Source organism: Urocitellus parryii, chromosome 13 (assembly GCF_045843805.1).
Source record: "Urocitellus parryii isolate mUroPar1 chromosome 13, mUroPar1.hap1, whole genome shotgun sequence".
Lineage (NCBI taxonomy): Eukaryota > Metazoa > Chordata > Mammalia > Rodentia > Sciuridae > Urocitellus > Urocitellus parryii.
In genome coordinates, this window is record NC_135543.1 from 63,417,746 (window position 1) to 63,445,081 (window position 27,336).

Consider the following 27,336-nt stretch of genomic DNA (forward strand, 5'->3'; position numbering starts at 1 on the left):
GAGCTTTTGGGGGTACCTCACCTCACATCCACACCATAGCACCATGTAGGACTGTGCGAGTTACCTCCCTCATGGCATTTCCATTTTTGTTAGGAGCCTTACTGGTCTCACTTGTCTATGGTTTGATGGCTGTATACTCCTGCATTTTCTCTCAGACTATGATTATGGAAAATAGTGCCCAGTCACGCACTTGGAATCATTTCCATCAGCTAGGCTAGTGCCATATGTTTCCCAAGAGACTCTCAATCACATTTTCCCTTGAACAAGTGGGGTTTTTTGGCGTATCTCTGGCTACCTCAATCTATTCTCTGCCCTTTGGTGTTCTTGTCTATAAGAAATAAACCTGCCTAGTGGAAACAGGCTGTATGTTCCTAGATGAAGGGCCTCTTTGCAGTGTTGTACTGTGGTTTGTGGAATTTATCCAGAAGATGCCTGTACATCTCCAGCATCTCCATTGCTAACACGCTCTGATAGCTTTTCAACCGGGAGTGTGAGTTTAAATGACTGTAGCTCATCATATGCCTGTGTAAATACAGTAGGAAAAGGTGTGGTGGTGGTTCATTTCCACTTTGTGAGACCTTTGATTGAACTAATGCCCCGAACGGTTCTTGCCATTAGGTGGACACGTTGGCCTTTCAGTTAAGTGCTTACCAACAGGCACCTTGGCTGACTCTCCAATGCGAGGTTATCAATCCAGGGACTGCGGCTAGAGTTCAATGGCAGTAATTATATTCTTTCTACTGCTTTATTCTGCTGAAGTTTCTGTAGCTCTCCTTCCATTTTTCTTACCCCCAACCACGATGAAGCATCATCAGGGCCGGAGGCCGGGCTCCTTGAGTCACACAGAGGGGAGAGCACCGCTGTATGGATCTCCTGAGAGCTGGCCTTGCTTGGGGGGAAGGGCACTTCATAAATTGGAACAGGAATTGTCATTGAAACCTGCCCATATTGGGACAGGCCCGTGTTTAAAAATTTTTTAGTGTTCACTGTGAATCAAACAAGCACCTACTACTACTGTCATACTCATAATTTGTAATACAAAGTAAAGAGGCTGCACATTGTGCTTGCATAAAGGACATGTTAGCAGGTGAGAAGACAGACTTCCCTTTGAAGTCAGTTTTGGTGGGTAGATAGCTGTCCTGAGACTGCAAGTCAGGTTCTATGAATTCTCTTCAGCTGCACCTTTGACGGGGTAACTGGTAGTGGTCAGATGGTACTGAGTGGGCTTCAGATAGTTACTTAAAAGGACAATTCCTTTAAATTTGTGTTGACAGTAGCCTGCGGGACTATTGCCTCAGAAAACCAGTGGGTCCTCAGCAGCTGCTCTGGATGGGCTTTGTGAAGAACCCCCAGACCGCTTGTCAGTCAAAGGGACTGTGTCCTTTTGAAAAGTTTGTACCTGCAACTGTCATTTGGCTTGTTCTCCTACCTTAGTATGAGTCTCTCATTCTAGAAAATTTCCACAATTTTTATCTTAAGCTTGGCTGTACTTTCCCCTCCTTTCAGAGTTACAATTCGTCCCTGATTTGGAGATTTTCCCATGATGATATTTAAAAGCACGTTACTGAGGGAAGAAATTGTTTTTATTTGGGTGGGAGGTAGTTTTATTCTGAGTTTGGATCCCATCCCCTCAGTTTATTCTAAAACAAGATTTGACTGCTTTTTTATCACTTAGATTGAACTGCTCCATGAACTCAAGCACATCTGTTTTATTTTATTTATTTTTTGTAGTTGTACATCGACAGCATGCCTTTATTTTCTTTATTTTTGTATGTGGTGCTAAGGATGGAACCCAGTGTCTCACACATGCTAGGCAAGCACTCTGCCCTGAGCCCGAGCCCCAGCCCCTCAGTAAGTGTTTTGATCTGTAATCTTTCATTGCTATTCACTTGAACAGAGAACTGTCTTTGCTCATGAGCCTGTTGGAACTTCTGTCTCCTGTAAGCGGTCCATTGTTGAAGAGTTCCACCCCTCCACAGCAGGAGTGGACACGGTTTACCAGTAAGCGCATCTGCTTTTCTCCTGTCATCCCCAGGTGTGCTGGTGTTTGTGGTCACGTGGAATACCCCTGCCGTTTCCAGAATGCCTCTGCCACTGCCCAGGAGGTCATTCCTCACCGAGTCTTTGCCCCGATGTGCCTCCGGGATGTCTGCCAAGAGACCCTTCTGCCTCTGATCCCTCCTTGCCTATCAGCTGCGCACTCTGTCCTAGGAACACACCCATTCTCCCGGCTGGATATACTCATTGTCCCTGCTAACTTTTCAAGTCTGGGGATGGCCAGGTATGTCATTCCCTTGTGTCACTTGGAGCACATGCTCTGGAAATTCTTAGACTATTTCTTGCTTTTCTTGAGCTGTCTTAAAGCCGTCATTTGATTTGGAGGCAAGGGACACGTAGCTCATCCTTGGACATCTTATTGCTCCTTTGAGGGTCAGTGTTTAAGCCCTTGTGAGCCTGTGGGTGTCATGGCCTCAATTCAAACTGCCTTGAGAATGAAAAGCCCACGCTGTTGCTGGGGTTGCCCAGGGTGATGTATGTTGTTCAGAGCTGATCAGGGCTGTTAGTGTGGGTGATGAGAGCATAATGCGAATGAGTTCAAGGTCAAAGCGTGAGCTCTGGGCACAGTAACATGACCTGGTCCCAGGGCCATGGGCTGTTTGCCTAATCCTGACCAGCTGTCTCATCCATCCTTACCACCAGTCCCAAGGCAACGACTTGAGAGCCCCTGTGTCAGAGAGACTGTGGACAGATCAGTGGAAATCAATCCTCACTGCTGGACAAACAGCTCAAGAGCACATGGCCTGCCGCAGGGTGGGGCGGGTGGTACTCACGGCGCTACTATTTTTTAATACAATCAGTGCATTATTCTTACCGTGTCTAGGTTTGGTTCCTACAGAAAGTTGAACCTTTCCCCGATGTATCTTTTACAGGTAAACTCCCTTCATTAACTCCATTCTTTATTCTGCCATGGGTAGTGGTGTTCCACTGAAAAAGGACAGAGAGTATACTCAGGGTTTCCCTTGGTTATATTTCTGTTTGCAAATCTTAATCATTAACAGTGAATATTCTTGGCTAAGGATGGGAAAAATAAGCTCATCAAAACATGTGACTTTAAGTTTTTCCCCATTAGTCAAGGAAATTCCTGCTGCCAATTAATTTCCGTGCTTTTGAACAGCTGTCATTTGTGGTGTTTTCCCTGAAAACTGTGCACATTCTTAGTAAAACCCATGAGTAGAAAAGAACTGACCAGAACGTTTGCTTTTGATCTTTACTACATACATATACTTTTTAAAGGCTGGCTGACTTGACTTAATCCATGAGGAGGTCTGAGAAAGTCATTTAGACTGATTTTTATCCTATATTTATAAAGATAATGGGAATGTAGGAACTAGGATAATTATATATATTTGGTTACATGCATCATGTAATTGTCTTGGATGTCTATATATAGAATTTGTCTTAACAAAGGGGCTTCTTTGGTCCCTTTGAAGAGTCTCCTGGACTTAATTTAAGCAGAGTTATTGGTGAAGAAATGTTGTTCATTAAATGTTTCTCATTTGTATACAGTTTTGAGGGGGCATATTTATTTGGGAGTGTTTAGCACTTTACGAGAGCTGTAGCTTCTCAGAGCATGTTCACTAACAGGACCAGGTTCTGGCCTGAGGGAACCAAGGGTAGAGTGGTTTCAGAGGCAGGACCTTATTTTCTATAGCTCTTTCCTGACATTAGCTGCCAAAACCAGAATTTTGTTGACCTGCGGCCATTCTATAAAGCCTTGCTTTTCAAGTTTGCGTGCCCAAGCAGGTACACTGCTGCTTTTTGAGATATTTAAAGTGGTTTAAACACACTTAACTCTGTACTTTTAAAGTAATACCCGAAGGCCAAGTGTTACAAATGTCAAACCATGGGATGATGATGATGACTTAGCAGCAGCAAGACTGCCTCTGTGCTTAAAAATAGGAGACCGGACATTCAGAAATTTGTGGTTGGTTGTCATGTATCTTTTTTATCCATTTGAGACTGTGGAAATAAAGTCTGCCCTCGTCTAGATGTCTTCCTGGACTGCATGGCTGTCCCCAGAGTTTGGGCTGTGGAGGGGGATTGTGGCATCTTCCACAGCCAGTGGGAAGGGGCAGGGGAAAGAAGGGGGGACTCTTGTTTTTTTCAAACTCTGACTTAAATGGATTCCACTTGCTTGGCTTGACTCTCCTGGGACCCCAATACCTTGAGCCACATGTGGCCAAGTGGGGTTTATGACTTTATATTTAGAGTTAAGGCTTTGCCTACCTGAGGCTCTGTCAATCAAAGCTGAAACAAAAATGACAGCCTCGTAGGTCAACTCTGCACCCCAAATAGGGGAAAGAATCCCCAAGGCTAGAAGGAGCCATCCCAAAGGACCTCCACCCTGTAACTCTCCACTGTTCTGTGAGTTATAATATGCTGAGAGATCAAAGGATTTCTCGGTTCATTAACTGGTTCTTTCCCAATTCCGTGTTTTATAAACATGCATGCAAGATCATCAGTTCCATACCTCTGAACTTCTTTAGTGATTAGGTCGTAATTATAACGAGTACCACTTTATACCATTTTAGTATTCTTTTTTTGTGAAAAGGCATTCACTTCTGCTTGTGACCTAAAACAGGTCATTAACAACTGTGTTAAAGAATTGCTTTAAAAAATTTGGGGTTGTATCCATAAAGATTTCACTGTGTTTTAAATATTATACATTATAATTTGTGTAAGCTTAAAACTCTCCACTCTGATTCTGTTTTTGAGCCTAATCTGATATTTTAGCTAAGTAGAGGAAAAAAATAAAACCTCATTTGTACAGCTTGAATGTGTGGTAATGACAAATCAGTGTATAAGAAGGTGACGACTACCCAGTGTTTTCGGATTTGGAATGTTTTTCATAATAGCAGTAACTAGAGTATTTACCAGTGCTACATTTCGTGATTCTTGTCTCCTTTTGAAATAACCAGAGTCATTATTTATTGACCCCCACCTCCACCCTAACCCTTCCCAGGACCACTGTTCAGGGGAGAGGTGCTTTTCTTCTTTCTGATCTGGAGGAGAATCACTAATTTGCTTTGAAGACACTGTGGATTGTTCCCTCCCCACACGGGTCTCACTCGGTGGGTATGGGCTTGCTGTTTTGGTTTCACAAAGACACAATCTGCTGTGTCGGGAGCTGTGAAGGAACGTTTCTTGGATTGAGTACTTGGATACCTCTGTGAAGACAAAGGCATTGTAATCGAGTCCTCGATGGGTGGACAGCTCTTCCTGTTTGGATAGTTAACATTCTGCTGTTTTCCTCTTGACTTCTCGCATTCTCTGTGTCTCAGGAACCTACTAACCAGCCCACTTTCTAGTACCGAAGCAGGACGGGAGAGGAGCTTATCGCACTGGCACTGTTAGCAGTGCAGTTGATGGAGTAGCACCTGGAGCCAGGTTTATGACAGCTGCTTGAAAGTGGACACCCACCTCTGTCTTACCTCTGTATGTTTGGAATAAATGCTTTGTTCCAGCATTTGCCCTTCAGCAGTTCACAATTACATATCACCACACATAATTAGACTGGCAAAACCACCTCGCTGACATCTAGACCCTCCACCCCCGTATTTGAATTTCAAGAATCTCCTGTGGTTTTTTGTTTGGTGCCAAAATCAAAATGCCACCTAGCTCTGCTCACCAGTCCCGCCATCCACATGTGGTTTCACCCCTGAGGAACAAAATTGCCTCAGAGTGGCTACTGATAGGTGACCAATTCTGCTTTGAGCTCTTTTCCATGGCACTATGACAGGGTTTGGTTTTTTTTTTTTTTTTTTTTTTTTTTTTTTTGCCCCTTTGGCGTTGTTTGTTCACTTACAAGGGTGAACAAGGTTGATGAGTTCTCTGTCTTCATGGACTTGATGTAATTAGGGGATGAAAATTTTATTCATGAAAAGAAACTAAGATGTGTGTGATGAAGAAAATAAAACCAAGTAAATGATAAAGGAGGAGAAATGGGTGACCATCTGAGCTACTCATGCATCATGTAAGTAAGAGCAGAGAGACACAAACAACTGGCAGTGGTTGGATCAGGATCCATCATTCCAGGCGGTCAGGGTTGTGGAGAGAGAGCTGCAAGTGAGGCCCAGTTTTGTCTTGGTTTTCTTGGAACCCCAGATGCGCTGCCCCTCACTGGTTAGTTAGAACCCAAGTGGCCTACAGCTGCTGACCTTGAACAGAGTTCTCCAGTGCTGGGACTCAGGCTGGCATTACCATGTTTTTGTGTGGCTGGTGACAGATTCCTTGCAAACTTTTTGACACAATAGATCAAAAGGAGGGAAGCTGTGTTTATGTTTGCTCATCCTAGTTTTTAAGTTTTTTTTAAAAAGATTTATCACAAATAGAATGGATAAATACTTTAGATAGTTATCGATTGTTTACATATCTTAGAACACTTTTACAGTGGAGAAGTACTCTAGAGCTCCCAGTTACACATGACTGGTTCTTGAAAGACTGGATTGTGCAGTCAAGGCTTGCTGATCCTTCTTCCTGACTATTGCATGCACAGTTGTCTTAAGACCTCAATTTGCAATCGAACGGTGTGCACCCCTACATGCCCAGGAATGCTCGGAACAGGCTTTTCCCTCCACCCCTCCTGCTGGGTTAGACTGGGTGTTGTCCTGTTTATTTTCATCTCCCAGCCAATGCATAAGAGAATAAGCTAAACACGACATGCTGGTACAAAGGGCCCGTTGTTCTCAGCCTTCTAATTGTGCTCCTTTCTGCCGAGGAAGGAAGCAGTCATAAATTTGTGTCATTATCTTAAGTAGCTAGGTTTCACAGCCTCGGAAATTTTTCTTCGCTTGTTCTTTGTTAGCTTCTATTTGAATTTTTGATCCCCTAAACCAAAACTGTCATACTTCTAAACAGTCCTACTTTAAATTTTAAGGGCTTTGACACACACACACACACACACACACACACACACACACACCCTGTTTCAAGACAGGATGCAATCATAGTGATTCTTTCTCTTAGGAATCAGATTTTGAGCCTTAAATTAGTGTGCATTTCAATTCATCACTCTGCTATCCTCTGGATTTTGGGTTTGCATGTTTCTTTTTTCTTTTTTGGTTGTTGATATTTGTTACTCATATTTTAACAAATTCTCAAGTTTCTCTCTTTATGGATTATTTTAGAGAATATTCTGAGGGCTGTGGATGTAGCTCAGTGATAGAGCACCTGCCTAGCATATATATCTTACATATTTTAAGTGGGCTTTTTCTTCCCTGTTATTTTTCAGTGTAGCTTTTCTCTGTTTGTTTGTTTGTTTTTTGTTTTTTTGAGCAGGTGGGTGTGAATGATTGAAAGATCCTCAGTTCCATCCTCTTTTCCCCTCTCTATGGCGTTTCAATTCCTTGTTTTCTGGCGAGCTTGCCATTGCTGTCGAGGTGAACACAGCATGAGTGGAGAGTGAGGCAGTGTGCTGTGTAGTCTGTGTGCCCTCTTAGACACCCCCCTTAGTTGCTTTGTGTTCAGTTTCTCCACTCTGTCTCTTTCTCTCTTTTTGTTTTGCTTCTTGAGAAAGTGATTTACTTTGTGTTCTTCTTATAAGAAGGGGTTTTCTCCTTCTAATGTGTTTTAGTCCTTTAATTTTTCTTTCCTAAAATAGTAATTGGTGTTCATAGAATGATGTTCTTCTCAGATTCTGAAAACCCTTGGCTGTGATGATTTTGTTGTTCTTGACAGTCCCAGTTCGACTAAGTAGAGTAAGTCTTGTGGATCTGGGGGTTCCAACATGGGCAAGGCTGATCTGTACCTGTCTCTGAGATCATGTATACAGGCTTCATGATTTCCCGTGGGAAGCTGAGTGGCACTGTGGTGGAAGGTGTGTTTGAAGGTCAGCATTCCCTGAGGCCTGGTTCTAAAGCAGCCATAGAGTCTGGGTATCAGACAGAGCCGTGGGTGCTATGGGCACGTGGAGCCAGGCTCTCTCATTTCTGTTGAGTAACAGGCAGGCTCATCATCTTGCCATCAGGCAGCTCTGCTGCTTGTCAGATCCAGAAGTAGCATTTGATCATCATCAGCCATGACTCCTCACCCTGAACGACTGCGCTCAAGTATTGTGTGTCTTTTGAACTGTTCTCCACGCACTGATTGACAGACCTACCTTCAGAGAACACTGTAGGGCTGTCTTTCAAGGGAAGCTGGCAGGCTTTGAAAGGCCTTCCCGAAGCAACTGTCCCTCCACCTGCATGTGTAGTCTTCCCTCTCTGTTGATGTCACCATGGGCAGCCAGTCTCTTCCAGTCCTTGAGCTTGGCACGGGCAGCTGGCACCACCTGGCCATTTTTCCATTGCAGAGGAAAGGCTTTTCCCTTCCCATTCATCTCTCCACAGAAGCCTCAGGAGCATAATCCCGGACAGAACACACACACCCTGGGTGAAAAAGGACCATGTACGTCAATGTAGAAAGTGCCTAAATTGAAATATTCCTCATCTTGTAGGCTTTTACTCCTAGACCATGACGCTAAGCAAGCGAGGGCGGCCAGCTTTGGGGCTGGCTTCTGACCGGTGTGTGGAGGTTTTTGTGTGGAGTTGTGTGTTTCCTTCCGGGATGGACTCCTTTTGGGGCGGAACCCAGCTCCAGAAACCGTCCTTCAGCCGGGCCTGATGCTTGAGCAGCTCTACTGTGCAGGAGCAAGGCCTGTGTGTGCTGTGGTGCAGCCACCGTGCAGCTAGAACAGACTGGCTCGGTCCCTGCCACAGAGGCCCGTTTGCATAAAATGGATGAGGAATTCCTTGATGCTTCATCCTACCCCTAATATGAATTGAGCAAGTATCTCAGATACCTTTTCTTAAAAAGAAGTTTTCACTTGTTTATAGTAAAAGGCCGCAGATGTAAGGAAAGGCTCCTTTTAAAAATGGTTGATTACTATGTGGAATTTGAGGGTACAATGCCAAAATCCACCCTGATTTAACTCCAAAGTGGAGCTCAGAGTAGAACATGTTCTGTTTCTTGGTTAACTAACCATACTATTTATAGAGGTGACTCCTCAGAAAGCTTAGACATTTCTCCCAGAAGATAGAATGTCAAATCCATAGTCATTGAAGAACCCAGAGCTGCCCTTCACCTTCCCAGTTAGCATGCTGAAAATAACCTCCTCCCCGTTTCTCACCAGAAAGTAGGAATCTTGGAACTTCATTTCAGAAGAGTGTGGGTGGCACAGTTGGGTTCCCCTGCCAAGACTTGGGACAGCAAGGAGGAGGGGTGCCCTTGAAAGCCTGGTGACGGACTCTTGAGCCTTTGTGCCTCCGAGGCCACCTGGCTCAGTTGTTGGGAACCATGGGTGGCAGATCCTAGTTTTTAACTGTGTCCTTTAAGAGACTGCCCTGAGAGCCCAAGGATGGTGCCTTCCTTTATGAGTCAGCTGCAGTTTCTGTTTTTTTTTTTTTTTTTTTTTTTCATACCTGTGCCATTTCTGAATGTGCCTTGAAAGCTGGCAGTGGGGACAGGATGGATGGGCACAGCAAGTTCGTTCAGTGGATGTACACCGTGCCCAGGTGTGATGCATGCTGGTGAAGCCGTGGCCACAGAAAGTGTGAGCCCTTCAGCCTCAGTCAGGAAAGTATGGAGTGGGTTGCAAGGGAGACTAGTTTTGTGGAATGTTAATAATGTGGGGGCAAAGAACTGGGGGTTAATTAGTTTCGGAAATGAATGAATTAAACAAAGTTAAAAGAGGTTCTTGACTGGAGGGCTTCTGAGAAAGCTTTTAATATTTTTATTATCTGATTTAATATCCTGGTATATCTGTGCCTCTCGGAGCCAGAGCCAGACATTCCCCCAGCTAAGCTGTATTTCCCCAACTGTTTTGCCCAGGGATCCCCGCTTTATGATGAAGGTTTCATGGGGTGGGGGAACCTCATCAGATCACATTTTGGGAAATGATTCTGTTCAGAACTCCCTGGGAGTGCACTGTGGAACTGGCCATGGGGTTCCCTTCTCCTGCTGTCAGTGGCGACCAAGGACCTCTGTGGGTAAAAGGCTCAAGGAAGCCATCACAGGCCTTTTCTTAGGAGACTCCCAGCTCAGCTCAGGGAGCCCCTGGCTTCTCTGGTTGCGCATGCCTTTTTAATAATGGCTTGCTCTGTGTATCCATACTTATTTATGTGTAAGTTGTATGACTTTAGTTTGGTGTTAATGTATTAGGTACACTAAAAACACAAAAATAGAAAATTTAAAAAGGAGAAAAATAATTACACAAATAAATTTTGTCACTTCCTTCCTTTATTCCAGTAAATTGTTTTGTGCCTTGGGATTCCTGCAATTGCCTAGGTCCCACTGTGGTAACTCCTGGTTGAGTGGATTTGGGGTGGGGTCTTGGCATCTAGAGTAACAGCCCATCTCTAGGCAATCCTGCTCAGAGATTGGATTGCGTGGTATTAGGTGGGACATGTGCAGGGTGTCTCTGTCAGGGAAGGACCAACTGGAAAGCTTCCCAGACCCCACACACTGCCACCTTCTCTCAGGTGAGGAGAGAGGCTGAGGTGCACTAGTGAGTGGGGGAGGGAAGCTGCCTGGCTGTGCTTCCTGCCCGCTGCTGTGCTCCGGGACCTGCGCCCCATCACAGCTAAGGGCTCCCTGGAAAGCTGCTGGGCCTCCCTGTCCTAAGCAAAGGGTTAATTTAGTGTCCTAGAGCCCTCACATTCTTTGATTTAATTTTTTGTTTTGTACAGCGGGGGGTGATTCAATTTTGTTCAGCAATTTAACATACTCATATATTTTCTTTTTGATGCAAGAGCTAGTTAGATGATGAGGCTGAGATTCTCTCTACTCCATCAGCACCTAGGCATCAGTAGGCATTTAAATGTTAGGCCCCCAAGCAGAAGTTTTAGAAGGGGCCTCTCTTACCTCTCTAGTTAATGCAAAATAAACATCTCAAAGGCAGGGCTCCTTCCTTTCACAATAATCCTGCCTCTGCTCTGCGCACCGCACCCTCGGTGCAAAACTGCATTCTCAGGTAGTCACTGGGAGCAGGTCTTCTTCCTTCAGCCCAGCAATTTATGGCTCATACCCCTCCTGTGACTGCCTAGCCAGTGACTAACCTGTCGGCTCCCTGCTTCTCTGGCTCTTAGCCTCCAGATATTCTCCATTTGTGCACTAATAAGTTGCACGTACACGTGTTTGAGCAGTTGTCAGGCTTGTCTGCAGTTCAAACTGTGCTTTGGTTTAAAACAAACAACAACCGAGAACCAGGAGGGGGGGTGGGATGGATGAAGACCTTTCAGTTGTGCCTGCAGGTGGTGTTGTTTTGACCTTGACAGTCAGTTTTAAACGACCTGTCAAGCACCTCTGTGCTTCTGGGCACACCCACCTGGAAGATATTATATCCCTTAAGCTTTCTGTGCCCCAGCAGGTCCCTGGGCTTTGTTTTCATTGATGGAGGGTTAATGCATGCATGGCAGGACTTTACCGAGAGGGGCCTAGCTACAAATGCTGTTTTCATTTAATTCTGATTTCTCTCCTTACTTGGCCTTACCATCCCTTCCCCCACACCCTTTATCTGCAATCCCTCCCTTTGCTCCTTCCACTCCTGATGAGCCCTCCCTGCTCTACCCCACCCGTTCTATTTGGCTTTACACTAAACTTTGTTCCTGGCCTTGATACCTCCTTGCAGACCTGCAAGCAATGTGGAGATTTTGGGCCCCAGAGCTTAACAGGGTGCAGTGCCTGGTAGGGGGCTTAGGCTCTAGTCCTCTGGGCAGTGCACAAAGTTGGGCCCAGAAAGCCTACCTTGACCCTTGTGCCTGTTCCCCTAAAGTGGCACTTTTTCATCTTGAGTGTTGTCTGGGGAGACATCTTCAGGGCTTATTCTGACTACTCCTTTGAGGTTCAGGATTATGTCATTTGCATATGTTTGAATTTGCGGTCTTGAACTTAGTCTTTCCCTGGCTCTTAGTGACTATTATGGTGTTGAAGGCTTAGTCCCCAGTGCAGAGGTGGGACCTATGGAAAGTGACTGGATCATAAGGGCTCTAACCTCATCAGTGGGTTAATCCATTCATAGCTGAATGGACTCCTGGGAGGTGCTGGAAACTGTAAGCAGGTAGGGCGTGGTTGGAGGAAGTAGGTCATCAATGAAAGGCCAGTGACTCACCTGAGATTGAAATTCAACCAAGAGATTTTATTGGGGGGCTGCCCGAAGGGGAAGAAAAGAAGAGGCAGAGAGCATCAGTGTGAGCCTGCAAGCTTCAGCTTAGGAAGGGTTGTTTTGGACCTGGCGGGTGCTGATTGGCAGGGTGACTCAGGAATGGGCCAGTGGACACTGTGTCCTGTGGGGATTAGTTGAGAAAACTTTTGACTTTGGCGCCCTCGCCCTTCGGCTTGGCGCCCTTTGGAGAGGAGGGGAGTGGGTAAGGGATTACGTGATGTTCTTCTCAGGAGATGGAAACTTAACTTCAGCAGGGAGAAACCTGATGGGGGAGATAAAACCAAAAGGCAAGGTCTCCCCCACACCCAATAATTGGGGGTATTCTTTGGGTACCATATCTTGTCCCTGGCTCCTTCCTCTATTTCCTTCTCTGCTTCCTGGCTGTCATGAGCTGAGCAGATTTCCTCCGCCATGATGTTCTGCCTCACCTCAGGTCCAGAGCAAAATTAGAGCCAGCCAACCAGGTCCTGAAACCTCTGAAACCATGAACCAAAATAAGTCTTTCCTCCTGTAAGTTGTTCTCAGGTAATTGTCATATGAATGAAAAGCTGACTACTGTGTGCTTGTGCCAGGAAGTTGGGGTGGGGAAAAATTAATGGATGGATGAAAGAAACTTGCTGATTTAGCCTGGTACCTACCAGTGCCCGGGTAGTTTCAAGTTATTTGAGGATACAAATGATGACTTTATCCAGGGGACGCTTACTTCCTTCTGGACCTCTGTGTTTAAGGCCCTAATCTGTTGAAGAAGCCCTGTACTGTATTTCTAAAGGTAGAGATGAGAAGGTGCTTGTTCTCAAAACCGAATGTCTATTTCTCGTTCTGTAATTCTTCCTCCAGAGTCAGAGACATTGGCTCAGATCGGTATACTTACCTTTCCAGTGGGCGCCACCACCACCAGCATTGTGACCGTTATTCAGTCAACTCACAGAAGCCACGTGAGGGAGACTGTCCCTGCCTGGTCCCTAGGCATCTTGCAGAGATTTGACTCGGGGGAAGATCAGTGCTTTTCAGCCCGCTCTCCCCAGAGCCCGAGAACCTTCTCAGGCCACGGCAGTGCATCCCTTCTCCCTGAAAGGGATGCAAACCACTTACCTTTTATACCCACCTGCCCTTGGAATCACCTCTGTCTTGGAAACTTATTGTGTGACTTTTGGCACAAGCTCTTCCTGGGATTTGCAGGTGGGAGGAGGAGCAGAGGAGGCTGATACTGTGGTATGAGGACTGGACTGTTCCTGCTGCCTGGAAGATTCTGGTCTCAGGGAATGTAGAAGAGCAGAAATGAGGGAGAGAAGTGGTCTTCTCTTGTGTGCTCCTGCCCTTCCCAAGGCCTTGGAGCCTTCAAACAAGGACTCTGGCCCAGAAAATGAATGGGGAAAATGATTGCATCAGGTTTCTTGCTGTTCTTTATACCCACAGTCTTGACTAATTTACAAGGGGCACTTCTTTTTCCCTTCTACAAACAAAAGTGTCAATTAAATTTTAGGACTGGCAACCCAAGTTGGTGGCCTTGGTTAAATCAGACAATGCCTGGCTCTTTTTCCTTCTGGCCTTCAGATACTTTAATGATGCGATCACCTGCAGTTTTCTGAATGTTCTGGATAGATGTGCTCTCGTTTGATCCTCACAAACAAACCCCAGGTCTTCTGTGGCCCAATGTCAAAGGTTCCCTGCAGCTGCTTTTTCTTCTTCTTCTTTTTTTTTTTTTTAAGATTTATTTTTAAATTTTTTTCTTAGTTGTAGATAGAAACAATACCTTTGTTTTATTTATTTTATGTGGTGCTGAGGATTGAACCCAGTGCCTCACACTTGCTAGGCAAATGGTCTACCACTGAGCCACAGCCCTAGCTTCCCCCTGCAGCTTCTTTGAAGGCAAGCTTTGGCTAGGTTCTGGCCACTTGTGTTGAGATCAGGAATCCCTGCTGCCCAGAGAGGTCTCTCTGCCCTGCCCTGCCATAATTTTCCACCCGCCACGAAGGGCAGCTTTGCTTTTTTGCTCAGCTGCTTATCACATGGGTGGCGTCCCAGCAGGAGCTAACAGAGAGTTCAGGGCCTGAGCTTCTTAACTCTTGGCTGCCAAGGTGCAGAGCAGGTGGGTCCTAATGTGGTTTGAGCTCCTGGCAGAGACACAGGCCCACTCACAGGTTGTGATCTCGGCCAGGGTGTGCCCCAGGCAACCAAGCACACCTGCACCCCTTAGGACACAGCCTGAAGTGCAGACTGGAAAGACCAGGGTCTATACTGGTTCTGCCTTTGCCTGTGGTGAACCCTGGGTTCAGTCCCTTGCTTGTAAACTGCTACTCACCTGCTCACCTCTGGACTTCTATGTGCAGCAGATGTGTCTGGATGGCTACATGTCAAGTCCTTAGCAAGTATTGGTTCTTTAATCTGGTAGGCTAAGAGAAATTTGATAGTTTCATAGGTCAAAACCTATAACATTTGTTGCTTATTAGCATGAATCACCAACTCTACAGTCTTTACCAACCCAGAATGCCCACAGTTCTCTAAAACTATAGCTCTGGGGAGAAATAAGATAAGTTTGATGAGTTACTGTTTAAAAAGACAATGAGAAGGGCTTGTCACAAAGAATCGAGTCCAGATTACGCAGATCATTCAAAAAGGATTTCTCACTTCACCAAAGGAGCTTTTTAAGGAAGCAGCATGTATAATTTTTTAGTCTTCCTTCAAGGCTGAAGCTTGAACTTTAATTATTTAAATACTTACGTTAAATTTTCTTCCCCAGAAAATAATGAAAGCTGTAGAATAAAACCACCAGATGGTCTCTGATTCAGGTCAAAATGCATTTCTTGAGGTCCCCCCCATACACATCTAATAACAATAGAAGTCTGATCTTCCAGGGATCTTGCTAATTTTAACAACTATAAAGTTGTGTTCATCCTATTCTCATTAATTTTGAAAATTTAAAAAGGATCTCTCTCTCTTTTAAATAAACCAGTATATCTGACATGTAATATCAGCATTAAGAAGTGCTATTTTATACTGTTAAGACCGTTGGTTTTATTTATTTAGGTGGTGCCCTGGTTTTGAGGGAGTTGAGCTGACTGGTATAAGGCCTGCAGTCTCAGAAGTGAGCTGGAGGTGCCCAGGGCCCCAGCCAGAAGACCAGCCACCAGGCTTCCGAAACAAAGGGGAAGGCTAATGCTGTTTCTTTTCTTAAATGGAGGATGTTGAGAAGACTGCGACTTTGATGGTTTTAATCTTTAGACTTGGGCAGAAACCCAAGTGTGATCTGAATGAAGAAAAAGTTCATGAAATGCCAGAAAGGGAAGTGGAAAGTAGTGGTTATGGAAACAACTAACTGTGTCTGAATTTCCAGACTCCTTGATGAATGAATGGACTGAGATGGGGCCGTGTTGCTGAAATGTGTTTTAAAGACTCAGTTGAGCATCCTAATGCCACCTCCTGTGCAATTCTAGAATAGATCAGCTAAAATTCAATTTTAAACAGTAGGCAGAGCCTAAGCTGCTACCCCATTATGGTTTCACATTGGCCAGACTAATCTAATTTTTTTTCAGTGACATCAATGGGAGGCAAGCAATAGATATGATTTATCTCAACCATAATGAGGCATGACACTAAGGAACTAATTCAGAAAATGTTCTTTACCAGCATAGCAAATTATTATTATTATTTTTAATCTCTAAAGGGCAGCCATTTTGTATATACAGAATTACCATGAGCCATAGGACCCTGTACTGTGTGTGTACAACACACACACACACAGCATTCAGCTATTTGCTACGGACACACAGAGAATGTAGTGATCCCCACACTGGTCTGGCAGGGTGCTTGCCACAAAGAGGAAGCCAGACAAAGCTCAGTGAGGGGAGTGGCCCCCATATCCTGGAAGGAACTGGGGCCTTTAAGATATGGTACTGCCGTTAGAAGCTGCAGCAGCTGGAAGGCCATCCCTGTTGTGCGTTCAAGTGGAACAGGAGTCCCTAGGAATCAGACTTGGGCTTGTCTGGCCTCTAAAACCAGGAAAAATGACTTTTTACAAGGGGAAGAAAGTTCTCTTTTATGGCTAACCCTGCTCCTCTTGTAGCAAAAAGCTCCTTCCTTCTCTGCCTGATTCCAGCAGCAGAATAGCTGATGGCCCCATGCTGAATAATGCATTTTTGTTTATTTGCTTTATTATTAAACCTTTCAGCTTTTTCTTTTCTGGGCTAGATAAACTCATTAGTTTGGGGTTCCTTTTTTTGTAGCTTCTTTTGCTGATTGTGTAGTCATCTTATTTGCTTTCTGCTAGGTCACTTTCTAATTCTCTTCACTGCATAGAAGTTGAAAAGCCCAAAACCAGACCCAGGAAGCCGAAAGAGGTCTCCTTCCTAGTCACTGCAGAAGCCACTGCATTGAACTCTGGACGCTGGGCCTGGCATTGTGCTGGGTGCACTTCATGTGTTGGTCCATTTAAAGCCAGTCAGTCTCTACAGTAGAGGCCATTATTGTGGGCATCCTGCAGAGGAGGAAACTGAGAAAAGAATGCTTCTGTATCTCGCCAGGTTCTAGCTGAAGCTGGGCCCAGGTTGCCTCTGACTGTGAAGCTGTGGTCTGAGCTACTCAGCTCTGGGGCTGTGATCTCATTCACCTATCACTGAATCGTGGTGTGTTAACCCTCACAGCTGTGCTGGGCAGCTGACTTGCTTTCTGTTAAAAGATCATGTTAGCTCTCTAGACCCTTGCACCACCAAGTTATCACAACTTAAGGCTGGTCAGTGTGTGTTCCTGGAAATTAATCTTTTTTTTTTTTTTTAATTTTAATTTATTTTTTTAGTTTTTTGGCAGACACAACATCTTTGTTTGTATGTGGTGCTGAGGATCGAACCCTGGCCGCACACATGCCAGGCGAGCGCGCTACCGCTTGAGCCACATCCCCAGCCCCTGGAAATTAATCTTATTAAACTGCTTTTCAGAATTCTCAGAGTCTCTTTGTATTCTAGTTCAGCCCCTCAGGAGCCTCCTGTCTTGATTGGAGGATCTGCTGAGGTCTCTTAACTGGTGAGATGCTGGGTGTTTGGGCCCTGGGACCCTCTGCAGGATCGTGGCCACGGTTCCCTTGGTTTTCCCCTGGGTTTCCATGCCAGGCTGAAGGGAAGGGAGGGGAGGTTCAGAGTGAACAGCAGGTCCCGCTGTCTAGGAAAGTGAACTTTTAGGTAGGATCCATTTTTCCAAATTCGAAGGATTCACCAGGATTTCACAATAACTTCAGTCCTACAGAAACCCAACCTGGATTTTGATTCAAGTTCAGGGCTATCATGTGCTCGTTGCTATCATTGAGAATCTGGGAGATGTCAGTTAGTGGAAGCCATACCTTTGGAACAAAACCAGCACTGCCTCTGAAAGATACTCATACGAATCTGAAGTGTGTGTCAGCCAGCTATGGCATAGTCCCTGATGTGAGAAGACACTGTGTATTGAATGGAAGAAAGAAAGGTTAAAGCAAAGCAATGGAGAGTGAAATTTATTTCACTTTTTGCCAAAGATATCTCATTGATTTCTCCAGATCACAGTTTCATCAAAATTAAAATGGCAGTTAGGAAAAACCCTCTCACAACACATTTTTTAGCGGTAAAACAACAACAAAATTAATGTTCCATAATCTCTTCAAACTCCTCAAAAGAGGGTTTCAAGAGTCTTGGTCTTTAACTTTCCTTCTGTCTTTCTCTGGTTTTTTGATTGCTTTGTGGCAGCACAGCCCCTTCCTTTTGGATACCCAGAGATGTCCTCGTCAGCCAAGGATGGTCTCGGAGGCTTGCTGGAGGGACTGTAGCCATCCTCATACATGGAGCTTGATGTGCACTGTCCTCAGCACTCTAGAGGCCTTGGAAACACTGCTGGGAACAGAGATGCAGCTAGAAGAGAAAAATTCTGCTCAAAATTATTCCCACTCCCCACAACCCCCTTGCTGTGCAGCTCCGTTAATCTGTAAACCAGGGGAGTGTGTTATTGAGAGCATTTGCAGAAGGGCGGAATCAGGAGCTGGTGGCCCAAGCACAAAAAACGTCTTGTTACTGTTATTTACAGAACAGGGTGGGTCTGTGTCTCCTGGAGGGAATCAGGGTTGCATTTTTTTTTTTTTTTTTTTTTGCCTTAATGGAGGGCAAGAGTTAGAGGAAGCAGGCCTTCTTCCTCCTCCTCCAGTCCTGCTCTCTAGTCTCCTGCGCAGCCGTTCTCCAGCCATTCTCCAGTCTGCAAAATACAACTGCTTCCCATTTGGTAAGAGTTTTTTTTTTTTTTTTTTTTCATTTCTTTTCCATTTGGCAACAGCATTTTCCTGTGTTTTTAATGGCACCAAAATTAACATGGCTGTTTTTATTTAACAGGAACAACTTCAAGTTTTATATTACACACCCAGCCAAAGAATCTTTGGTTTTTGCCCTGGCGTTTCCCAAGATGTTAGCGTGGCTTTGGAAACAGGGCTGTGGCCCTGCTGTGGCCCACTGAAGGGGCTGCCTTGCAGATAGGAGGGAGAAGTGGGAGAGGAGGGGGCTGGCTTCCCCAGGTTACTATTTTTAGAATTCGCTTTCCTACTGAATGGCTCAGTTTATGAGTCCTGCTGGATCTCATTTGGACCCTCCTCAGCTCCTTCCCGCTGACAGCATGATGGAGGCGTCCTAGGACACCAGCCATTTGTCTAGCCTGGCCCTTCTGGCCCTTCTGAAGCAAATACCCTCTCTGGAGCATCAGTCCCTCCCTGCCCTGGAGAGAAGAGGGCGGCAGAACCGTCTGTGGGGATTCCTCAGGAGGTGGGATCTCAGATCCCAATTAGAAACACTCCAGGAAACACACGTCTTTATTTGTTAAACAAGTAGTTTGTCCCTCCCCCTGCCCATGCTGGGGATGGAACCCAGGGCCTCAAGCTGGATGGGCAGCACCCTACCACTGTGCCCCATCCCCAGCCCAAACAAACAGTCCTGTGTGAGCCTGGCCAAGAGGGCGCTTACTTTAAATAGTGAAGTAAACACTGTTCAGAGGCGGGCCCGCCTGCACTTGGAAGCCCAGTTCAGGTTCTGAAGTTGGAGCATGCAGGGTTCTTTTGTTCTTGGCATGAGTTCTAGAGAATGTTGTTTCCTGGGTTAGTAATTGGAGAGTTAATGGGGTTCTTTGTGATGCTACCTTAGAAGAGAGACTGTTTTATTCGATTCGGGGAATGTAATTAAAGTGGCGCCCACTGGTGTGGCTAGAGTTAAGGCTGCTTCAGCTTTTCCAGTATAAACTCATATTTCAGGGGTTTATAACTAGCTATAAAAATGTGCTTCTAGCTATAGACCCATGCCAGGTCTATAGCTCTAGACCCAGGAATAACCTTTAGTTTTTAAAAAGTCTTTTTTTTTTAAAGAGAATAATTAAAAATTCAGTTTAGCTGTGTATAATTTGTTAAGTTACAAGGATGCAAGAAAATAAAAGTAACTGCTTTTTGGAGCAAAAACTTGTGACCCTTATTATTTTAATGTGGACAAGGTCATTAGATATTTTTATGTCTTCAGAGGAAAATGCAGCAACACGCCTGTGGGAGCCATTCTAAAAGGATATGGTTGCAGCTTTCCTATGGCAACAGGCCTCAGATGCCCAGCAGATGCTTCCCCTTGGCCTCCCCAGACCTGAGCCTCCTGCGGACTGTTGGCAGAGGTGCTTTGCCAGTGGGTTTCAAGTTCTTTGTCACAAAACTGCTGGCCACAAAGTGCTCTGCAGCCTCTAGCCAGACTGAGGTATGGCCAGCCCCTCCTCCTGAGGCCATGGCTGCCCTCCTGCCTCACTGGGCCTTTGCCCTTTGGCCCTACGTGCTGGGACCCACTTGAGCTGTATAAGAGACCCACTTGGGAGTCGCGGGGTGGGGGTGTCTTCTTCCAACCCTTGTTTTGTGTCCCTTCTTTGGATCCACATAGGTAGGAAAGATCTGGGAGGGAGTTTGCCTTTCGAGGAGTCTTTCCAGTTCAACGCTGTTAGCTGGGGCTTCTGGGACACGCCGAGATGGGTGTGACACAGTTTACACAGGTGATTTCAAAGTTCTGCAAATAAAACCTTCCCTGAGGCCTCTTGCTAGGCACATTACCCTTTAGCCACTCTCTCCCAGTGGCCGGGCTCTTACAGATGCTGTGATGATGGGATGGTGGGGGTGGGTGAGACAGCAAGGGAGGGAGAAGCCCTGCTGGTCCTGATGTTACTAGTGAAGGTGGTGCGGGAGAACCAACCCTGGGGGTGGCGGGGGCTGTCGGGGGTGGCAGCAGTGTGGGCTACACACTTCTCTGTCCCTGAGCTCTTCGCAGAAGCCATCCTTCACCTTGTTGAAGTCAGCGGCTTGGGGAGTCTGCTCTTACCCCTGACCTATACCCAGCATGCCCACTGGAGCTTACAAGTGGCTTTTGGTAGATCTTGCTTGTTGATGGATGGTGGATTTGGTTTGTAGAAGAGATAGGGATGGACCTGTTCAGAGCCAGGTCTCCATTTTATACCCAGAAAATAACTTTTCTTCTTTTCTGTGGTTTCCGGTTTAGGAGCAAGAAACTCGGTGACCTGAAGCTCTGGAACTCCATTAGTATAGAGAGAATGCCATGTACTCAGTGCTTCGTGTCCTAGGGACTGTGCCCTGAGCTTTGCCTGTGTGGTGTCAGAACTCTGTAGCCTAGGTTTTTATGATCTTGATTTTATTGATTAGGAGAGTGAGGCTTGGCTTATAGGTAGCAAAACTGGGATTTGAAAACCCTGGTCTGTGAAACTTTAAACCCTTTACTCTTTTCCTCCACTGCAGCCATCACTAATTATATAATTGATATCAGATAACTAATTCAGCCCTCTAGAACACTATAGAAGGTTTCTTAGGTGAGGGTTTGAGAAGAGACTTATAAGAGAAGAATCTATATTTGCTTTTCTTCTCTAACTTAGGGAGTCTTTTCTCCCTATATACTCCTTTACCCTGGTGGTGGACTCAGATGACCCTTTATAATTTCTATGGGAACTGTTTGGAGGCCCTTCCCGCATGTTTTCAAGGCTGGAACTGTGGAGTGATCTTTTCCTGACCTGGCTGGTATTGGGCCAAATAGGACATTGAGCAAGCCAGAAACCAGGCCCAACAGCAGAAAGCAAATGGAGATAAATATTTATCCTCATCCCAGTGGGATGCCTAGGTTTGCAGGATCAAAAGCCTACTTTGTGTGTGTGCCTGTTGGTAAGCCTTGGACAAGTGCAGAGGCGGGCAGCCTGCAGCAGAGTGAAGACTGGTACCCAGGCTCCCGAACCCTCAGACAAATTCCCTAGTGATTTTAAGAAGAAAAAAAAAAAAGCAAAATGGAAATGAGTCCCATTTATAAAAATATAAGTTGTATTTCCTAGAATAAAAAAGAGGAGAAACAGAAGTAGGAACAAACACAAAAGAGGGAAGAGGAGGAGAAACAACAGAAGAAAGGACCAGAGCCAAAAGCAAGGGAAGGGGGCCGAAGAACAGGGGTGGCGTTGGCACCCAGAGTATTTGTGGTAGGAAGAAAGAGGGCAGGTGCAAGATGAGGCTCATTCCGCCCTTCTGTGTGTCGGCCTTCCATTTCCTGATAGTATGCTTTGGAGCACCAAAGGGTTTATTTTTGATGGAGTACAATTTGTCTGTTTTTTTGTTTGTTTGTTTGTTTGTTTTGTTTTTGGTATCATGTCTAGGAATCCATTGCCTAATCCAAAGTCACAGAGATTTTTCACTCAAGTTTTCTTCTGGGAGTTTTGTAGTTTTCATTCTTCTGTTTAGGTCTTCTATGCATTTTGAATTGATTTTTCTGATAGTGTGAGGTAGGTGTCTTTTGCTTGTGGATATCCACTTGTCTCAAATTTTTATTTTAATTTAACAAATGAGCATGATTTTGTATCAGGCGTTGTGCTGGATGCCAGGGATAGAACAGTCAATAGAACGGTCATTGACATCACAGTGTCTCAGAACTTGGGGGCAAAAAAAGTGAAGAAATTTGAGAAATAAGGTAGATTTTTTGGAGGAGTCAGATTCTTTAGCTGGGCTTATCAAAGTATAATATGAGGAAATCTTCACTAGTATTACCTGGATTGCTTATTTAAAAAGCAAGCAGTTTATATATTAGTTTGTAGGTATATATATGAATAAATTATATTTGTTTATTATATATATTTCTTATATTAGTACAGTATGAAAATTATTGCTTTATATATTGGATGTTAGCTAGGCCTGGTAATTTCCTTAGATTTTTATCAAATATTTGAATATCATCTATTTACTTTTTCAGTATGAAAGCAGTCAGTTCCTTTCTGTGGCCTTATTTTGAGATCCAAAGAAGTGAGGACATTGTCCAACCACATACCAGTTGCAGTTGTGGAAGCCATTCATTCTTCCAAAGCCTGCTTGTTAAGAAATGTCTTAGATGGGAAACATGATATCTCTGGAAAGAGAAGCAAAAGGCTGTTTCCTCGTTCCTAAATTGGATGCACTTCATAAAGCAGGCCCTGCCCAACATGCTGGGGCTCTGGGCAGAGTTTCCCTGCACCACTGGCCACAGCTGCCATTTCAACCAAAATTCTTCTCTCCCATTAAAGGACCCACAAAACATATTTTTGAGTCTCCTCAGCTCACCTTGGCCACTGGCAGATGGGGTTTGATTCTGGGGACAATCCTTCCCACTTTGTACCTGTATTTCCTTTGCTGTTTGCTCACTGAACAGAGAGGGAGTAGAATGGCTTGACTCTAGCTCTCTTGGCATTTGGCACTCGTGGTATCTTGGATACCATTTGACCTTGGGACTGCAGGTGGCACAGGTGGGCTCCATAAGGAAAAGCATGATGGCACCTTTACGAATGTCTCTGTGCATTGCCTGCCTGGTTCATCTATGTGGAAGACCAGGGTTCGGAGGCCCACTGCATTTCAACTTTTAAAATGGGAGATAGCTGTTTCCACCCTGTGAGCCTGATGGATGTTTGTGAGTCCTTTAAAGAGGAACTGAGGGGGAGAAGGGGACATCATTAAAATGTTGTGTGGAGTCCTAGAGAGAACATGGGTGAATTCATTTTTAACCAGAGAGTAGAGAAAACTGCTGGTTTCGAACCCCAGAACCAGTAGAAGGAAGATTGGTCCATTATACCACATGAAATACAAAATACTTGTGCATGTTAAAAAAAAGTAAGCAAAGCAAACAACTCATTGGGGGAAAAAATATAACTGTAATTTATACCTCAGGCATTTAAAGAGCTTCTAAAATCAGAAAAGAAAAAAAAAATGACCATATAGAAAAATGGGCTACAGATATGAAGAAACAGTTCACAGGGAGAGATGGGAATGTCCCTCAAACCTAGGAAAAGGGGCTGGACTCTGCACATCGCAGGAGAACACAAGCTAGGCTGTACTGAGGTGCCAGTTTTTACCCGTCAGTCAGATGAGCAAGACCCAGGAGTTCAGCACCGTGCTCCCGTGGCGGAGCCGCAGGGACAGAGGCACTCCATGGTGTCTACCTTCTGGGAGGGAATTTACAGAATCTAGCCATAGAAGAGATCTCCGACTCCAAGTTCTAGGAGTTTATTCTAAAGGTACATCAGCAAAAATATGAATGATGGATGTGCGCCATGGACTAGAAGCCACCCAAATGTTCATTAGTTTGGGCCAACTTAAGTAAACTGTGGAATAGTGGAGCGCTACAGAGCTGTGAAGAGGGATGCGCCCCATATTGTCAAGTGAAAAGAGCAACGTCAAGGAAGCATGTAGAGATATTTAGCAAAAACGATGGAAATATATATGGCAAAAAATTAAAAAAAAATACCTCAAGTAGAAGGGGGAAATAGTGTGGAGGATAGAAGAGGGTGGCCACACTTTCCTAACCATACCTTGTTTTATACATTTGATTTTGGAACCAAGTAAATATGGATCATGATTATAAAACTAGTTATTTTTAAAGTAGCCCCAAAAGTTTAAAGCAAAACGAAACAAACAAACTATTTCAGGATGATGGCATAATGACACAGTAACAATTCCAAGTGAGGAAATACAGATATAAAACTAATGAGATTCGGCTGTGTAAAAACTCTGCAGTCATGACTTTGACTGGGAGGTGTTGAGTGAACTCATCAGGTAGCCTTCCTGCCACTTACGAGACTCTTATTGTTGTGGTGCTAGGGATGGAACCCAGGGTCTTGTGCACGTAAGGTGGGCCCTCTGCCAGCGAGCCACACACCCTTCCTGCCACAACTGAGAGGCAGAGGAGAAGTGATAACTCCGTTTGTCGTTTCTAATCACCATTTCTTACCAAAAAGAACCATGACGCCTTGTAGAAATTATTGTTTTCAAACAGGAAAGCACTACTTGTGCCTGGAGTTTTTTGTCATGCTAGCAAGCAAAGAAGCCATCAAAGATGACTAGAGCTACAGCCCAGGACCCAGAAAGCACACTGAAGAGGTTCCCAGTGGCACAGTTTGACGTCAATAAGATGATAACTGCAGTGGCTCAGAACACATTAAATATGTTTAAACCTGTGATTTCAGAGTAATGAAAATAAACCTTTCACCACCTTTTAAGGGTATCAGGGAATTAATTCATTATTTTGAAAACTAATAAGTAGAATGAAGCATTTAGCCTGTCTTTTCTATGTATGCTGCATCTCATGTAATCAAACTGTTGAGAAGGGGAATTTTTCTTTATAGAAGAATTTTAGCAATAAATTAAGAAGTGATGATAAAATAAGATTATTAATATTTTTATAACCCCTAATTAATTAATAAATCTAGGCAATGATCATTTTGTGCCTCCAAAGGGGCATACATAACCTCTGTTGAAATGTTCTTTCCCAACTCAAATCCACTTGAACCTGATCAAGCCTCTAGATCTGATTGCCAACTTAGAGGAAGTGCAGAGGACAGAGAAACAATAGAAACGATGCTGTAGGGCCACAGAGCAGGGGGACATCTGGTGGGCAGTGGGGAATCAGGCCTATCTGATTGCTGCTTACAGGAAGCACAGAGGAACAAATCGAAGGACACCATGGGCACGGAATGAACAAAGTCCACGCAGTCTGGAACTGCTGAAGACAGTTTCCTTCAGTGAACAAATTGCAAAGAAAGAGAAAGGAGGAGGAAAACTTTGAAGACACTTAGCAAGATGTGGACCTGCTTCATAAGTCCTTTGGCCAAGGACTTATGAACACTGACTGGATAGTCAATCATATTCAGGAGTCATTAAATTATTTCAGGCATAATAATGGCACTGTATGTTGTTCTAGAAAGAGTCCTTACATTTTAGAGCTATGTACTGAAATATTTATTTGAGGGAGATAAGTTGCTAGATTGAGTACTTTGTCATAATGGGGAATTCATACTCCATGTGTCAGGCAGCGAGATGTCACTTGGGCTCTTGAGAAGGAAGAGGACCAACAAAATGATGGGGAGTCCTGGAGGAGACCCTAGAAATGCCAAGTTAAGGGCTGGGGTAGAGGGCCTGCCTAGCATGTGCGAGGCCCAGCCTGGGTTCCATCCTCAGAATCACATGAAAATAAATAAATAAAATAAAAGGTATTGTGTCCAAATACAACTAATATATATATATATATATATATATATATATATATATATATATATATATATATATAGGTGTGTGTGTGTATATGTGTGTATATATGTGTGTGTGTGTGTGTATATATATATATAAATTTTTTTTTAAAGAAGTGCCAAGTTAATTTGTAGGGGTGGGATGGTCTTTTCAACAAACATCCTGGATGACTTGTCTTCTCCCCCATTAGTGTATTATATTGTATGTAAGTGAGTAGTCAGAATAGAGTGGCTGGACCAGAGTCCAACCAAGAAGCTGCCACCACAGGCCACACAGGAGGAAGTTTCCCACACAGTGAATACTTTATTTTCTAAGGATTAGTGTGGTCAGGGTTTTGCTTTGGCTCACCTGCTGTCCCAGCTGTGGTCAGCCCTGGACTGTGCCTTCACAACCTTGGCCAGTGTTTCCTATCACTCTGAACAACACTGGAGAGGAGCTGGTAATTGATGGAAAAGAACGTGGAATATTTTCAACCATTAAATAGTCACCTCTGTTTGTGTCTCCTTTAAAAGAAGTCTAAGTGGTTCTTAGGGTCTCAAGTTAGTTCCCTGCTTATCCCGGTGGCTTGACTTAGAAGTACAAGGCCTTGCTGAGAAATGCATTGAGATTCCTGTTTATGTAAAAATTTTGTTCTCTTTCTGTTTAAACTAGACCAGAGAAAGACTTTAACAGAGTTCAGAGGTAAGTGTCTGAGCTGGTTTCTTTTTGCTTCATTTGAAGTGGTATCCATGTAACATTCCAAAGAGAAAGGCAGTGAAGCAGGAAGGCAATTCTTTATTTATGTCTGTGCCCAGTGTCTCTTCCAGAGGACAGTTTCAAAGACTCCTTTGATCAGTTGATTGATGTGTCAGTGGATTTTCTAGATTCTTTTATTGTTTTTTGTTCTATACCCCTCTCCCTCAAATTAGTCAATCCCAGAGCAGGGGATCTTGGGGTCAGAGATGGGTTGGTACAGGGTGGGTGTGGGCCTAGGGATATTTATCTATAGGAGAAGATGTATTGATGAGATTGCCTGCATTTGGGTTGATTTCTTTTCTCTCTGTGTCTCTTTTTTTTTTTTCTGCTAGGTTGGTGTGTGTGTGTGTGTGTGTGTGTGTGTGTGTGTGTGTGTGTGTAATTGCCAGGTAAGTTAAGATATGCATGGGGCTCCTAGACACATTCATGTTTAGGTTTTTTTTTGTGAATTTAAATTTTCATTTACCTGGAGTAAAGAGCTAGGAGAGGGATTGCTGCTGGGTCATCTGATATGTGCTTAACTTTATAAGAAATTTCCTATTTTGCAAACCAGTTTTGCATTGTTATGTGTCATCAGGGAACTAGAGCCCCTTGCTCTGCCTCCTGGCCAGCACTTGGAGTTGTCACTTTTAAACTTTTAGTCATCCTCTTAGATACGTACCAGTCCCTCACTGTGGTTTTCTCATTACATTTCCCTAATATTACTGATGCTGATCATTTCTTCATATGCTTATTTTCTTTGATTCAGATCTTTTCCCCATCCTTAGTTGGTTGTTTTCTTGCCCTTGAGTTTTGAGAGTTCACTTTCTATTTTCAGTGCATGTCCTTTGTCAGATATGTGATTTGCAAA

General features: G+C 44.3%; 1 protein-coding gene across 1 annotated transcript in view; it reads left to right on the forward strand.

The window, feature by feature from the left end:
• Window positions 1–27,336, forward strand: part of Aopep (aminopeptidase O (putative)) — a 309,373-nt gene that overhangs the window by 69,118 nt on the left and 212,919 nt on the right. Inside the window, exon 5 of the mRNA XM_026401975.2 lies at window positions 2,036–2,281. Within this exon, the coding sequence (XP_026257760.2) occupies window positions 2,036–2,281 (246 nt within the window). The remainder of the gene's footprint in view (window positions 1–2,035; window positions 2,282–27,336) is intronic.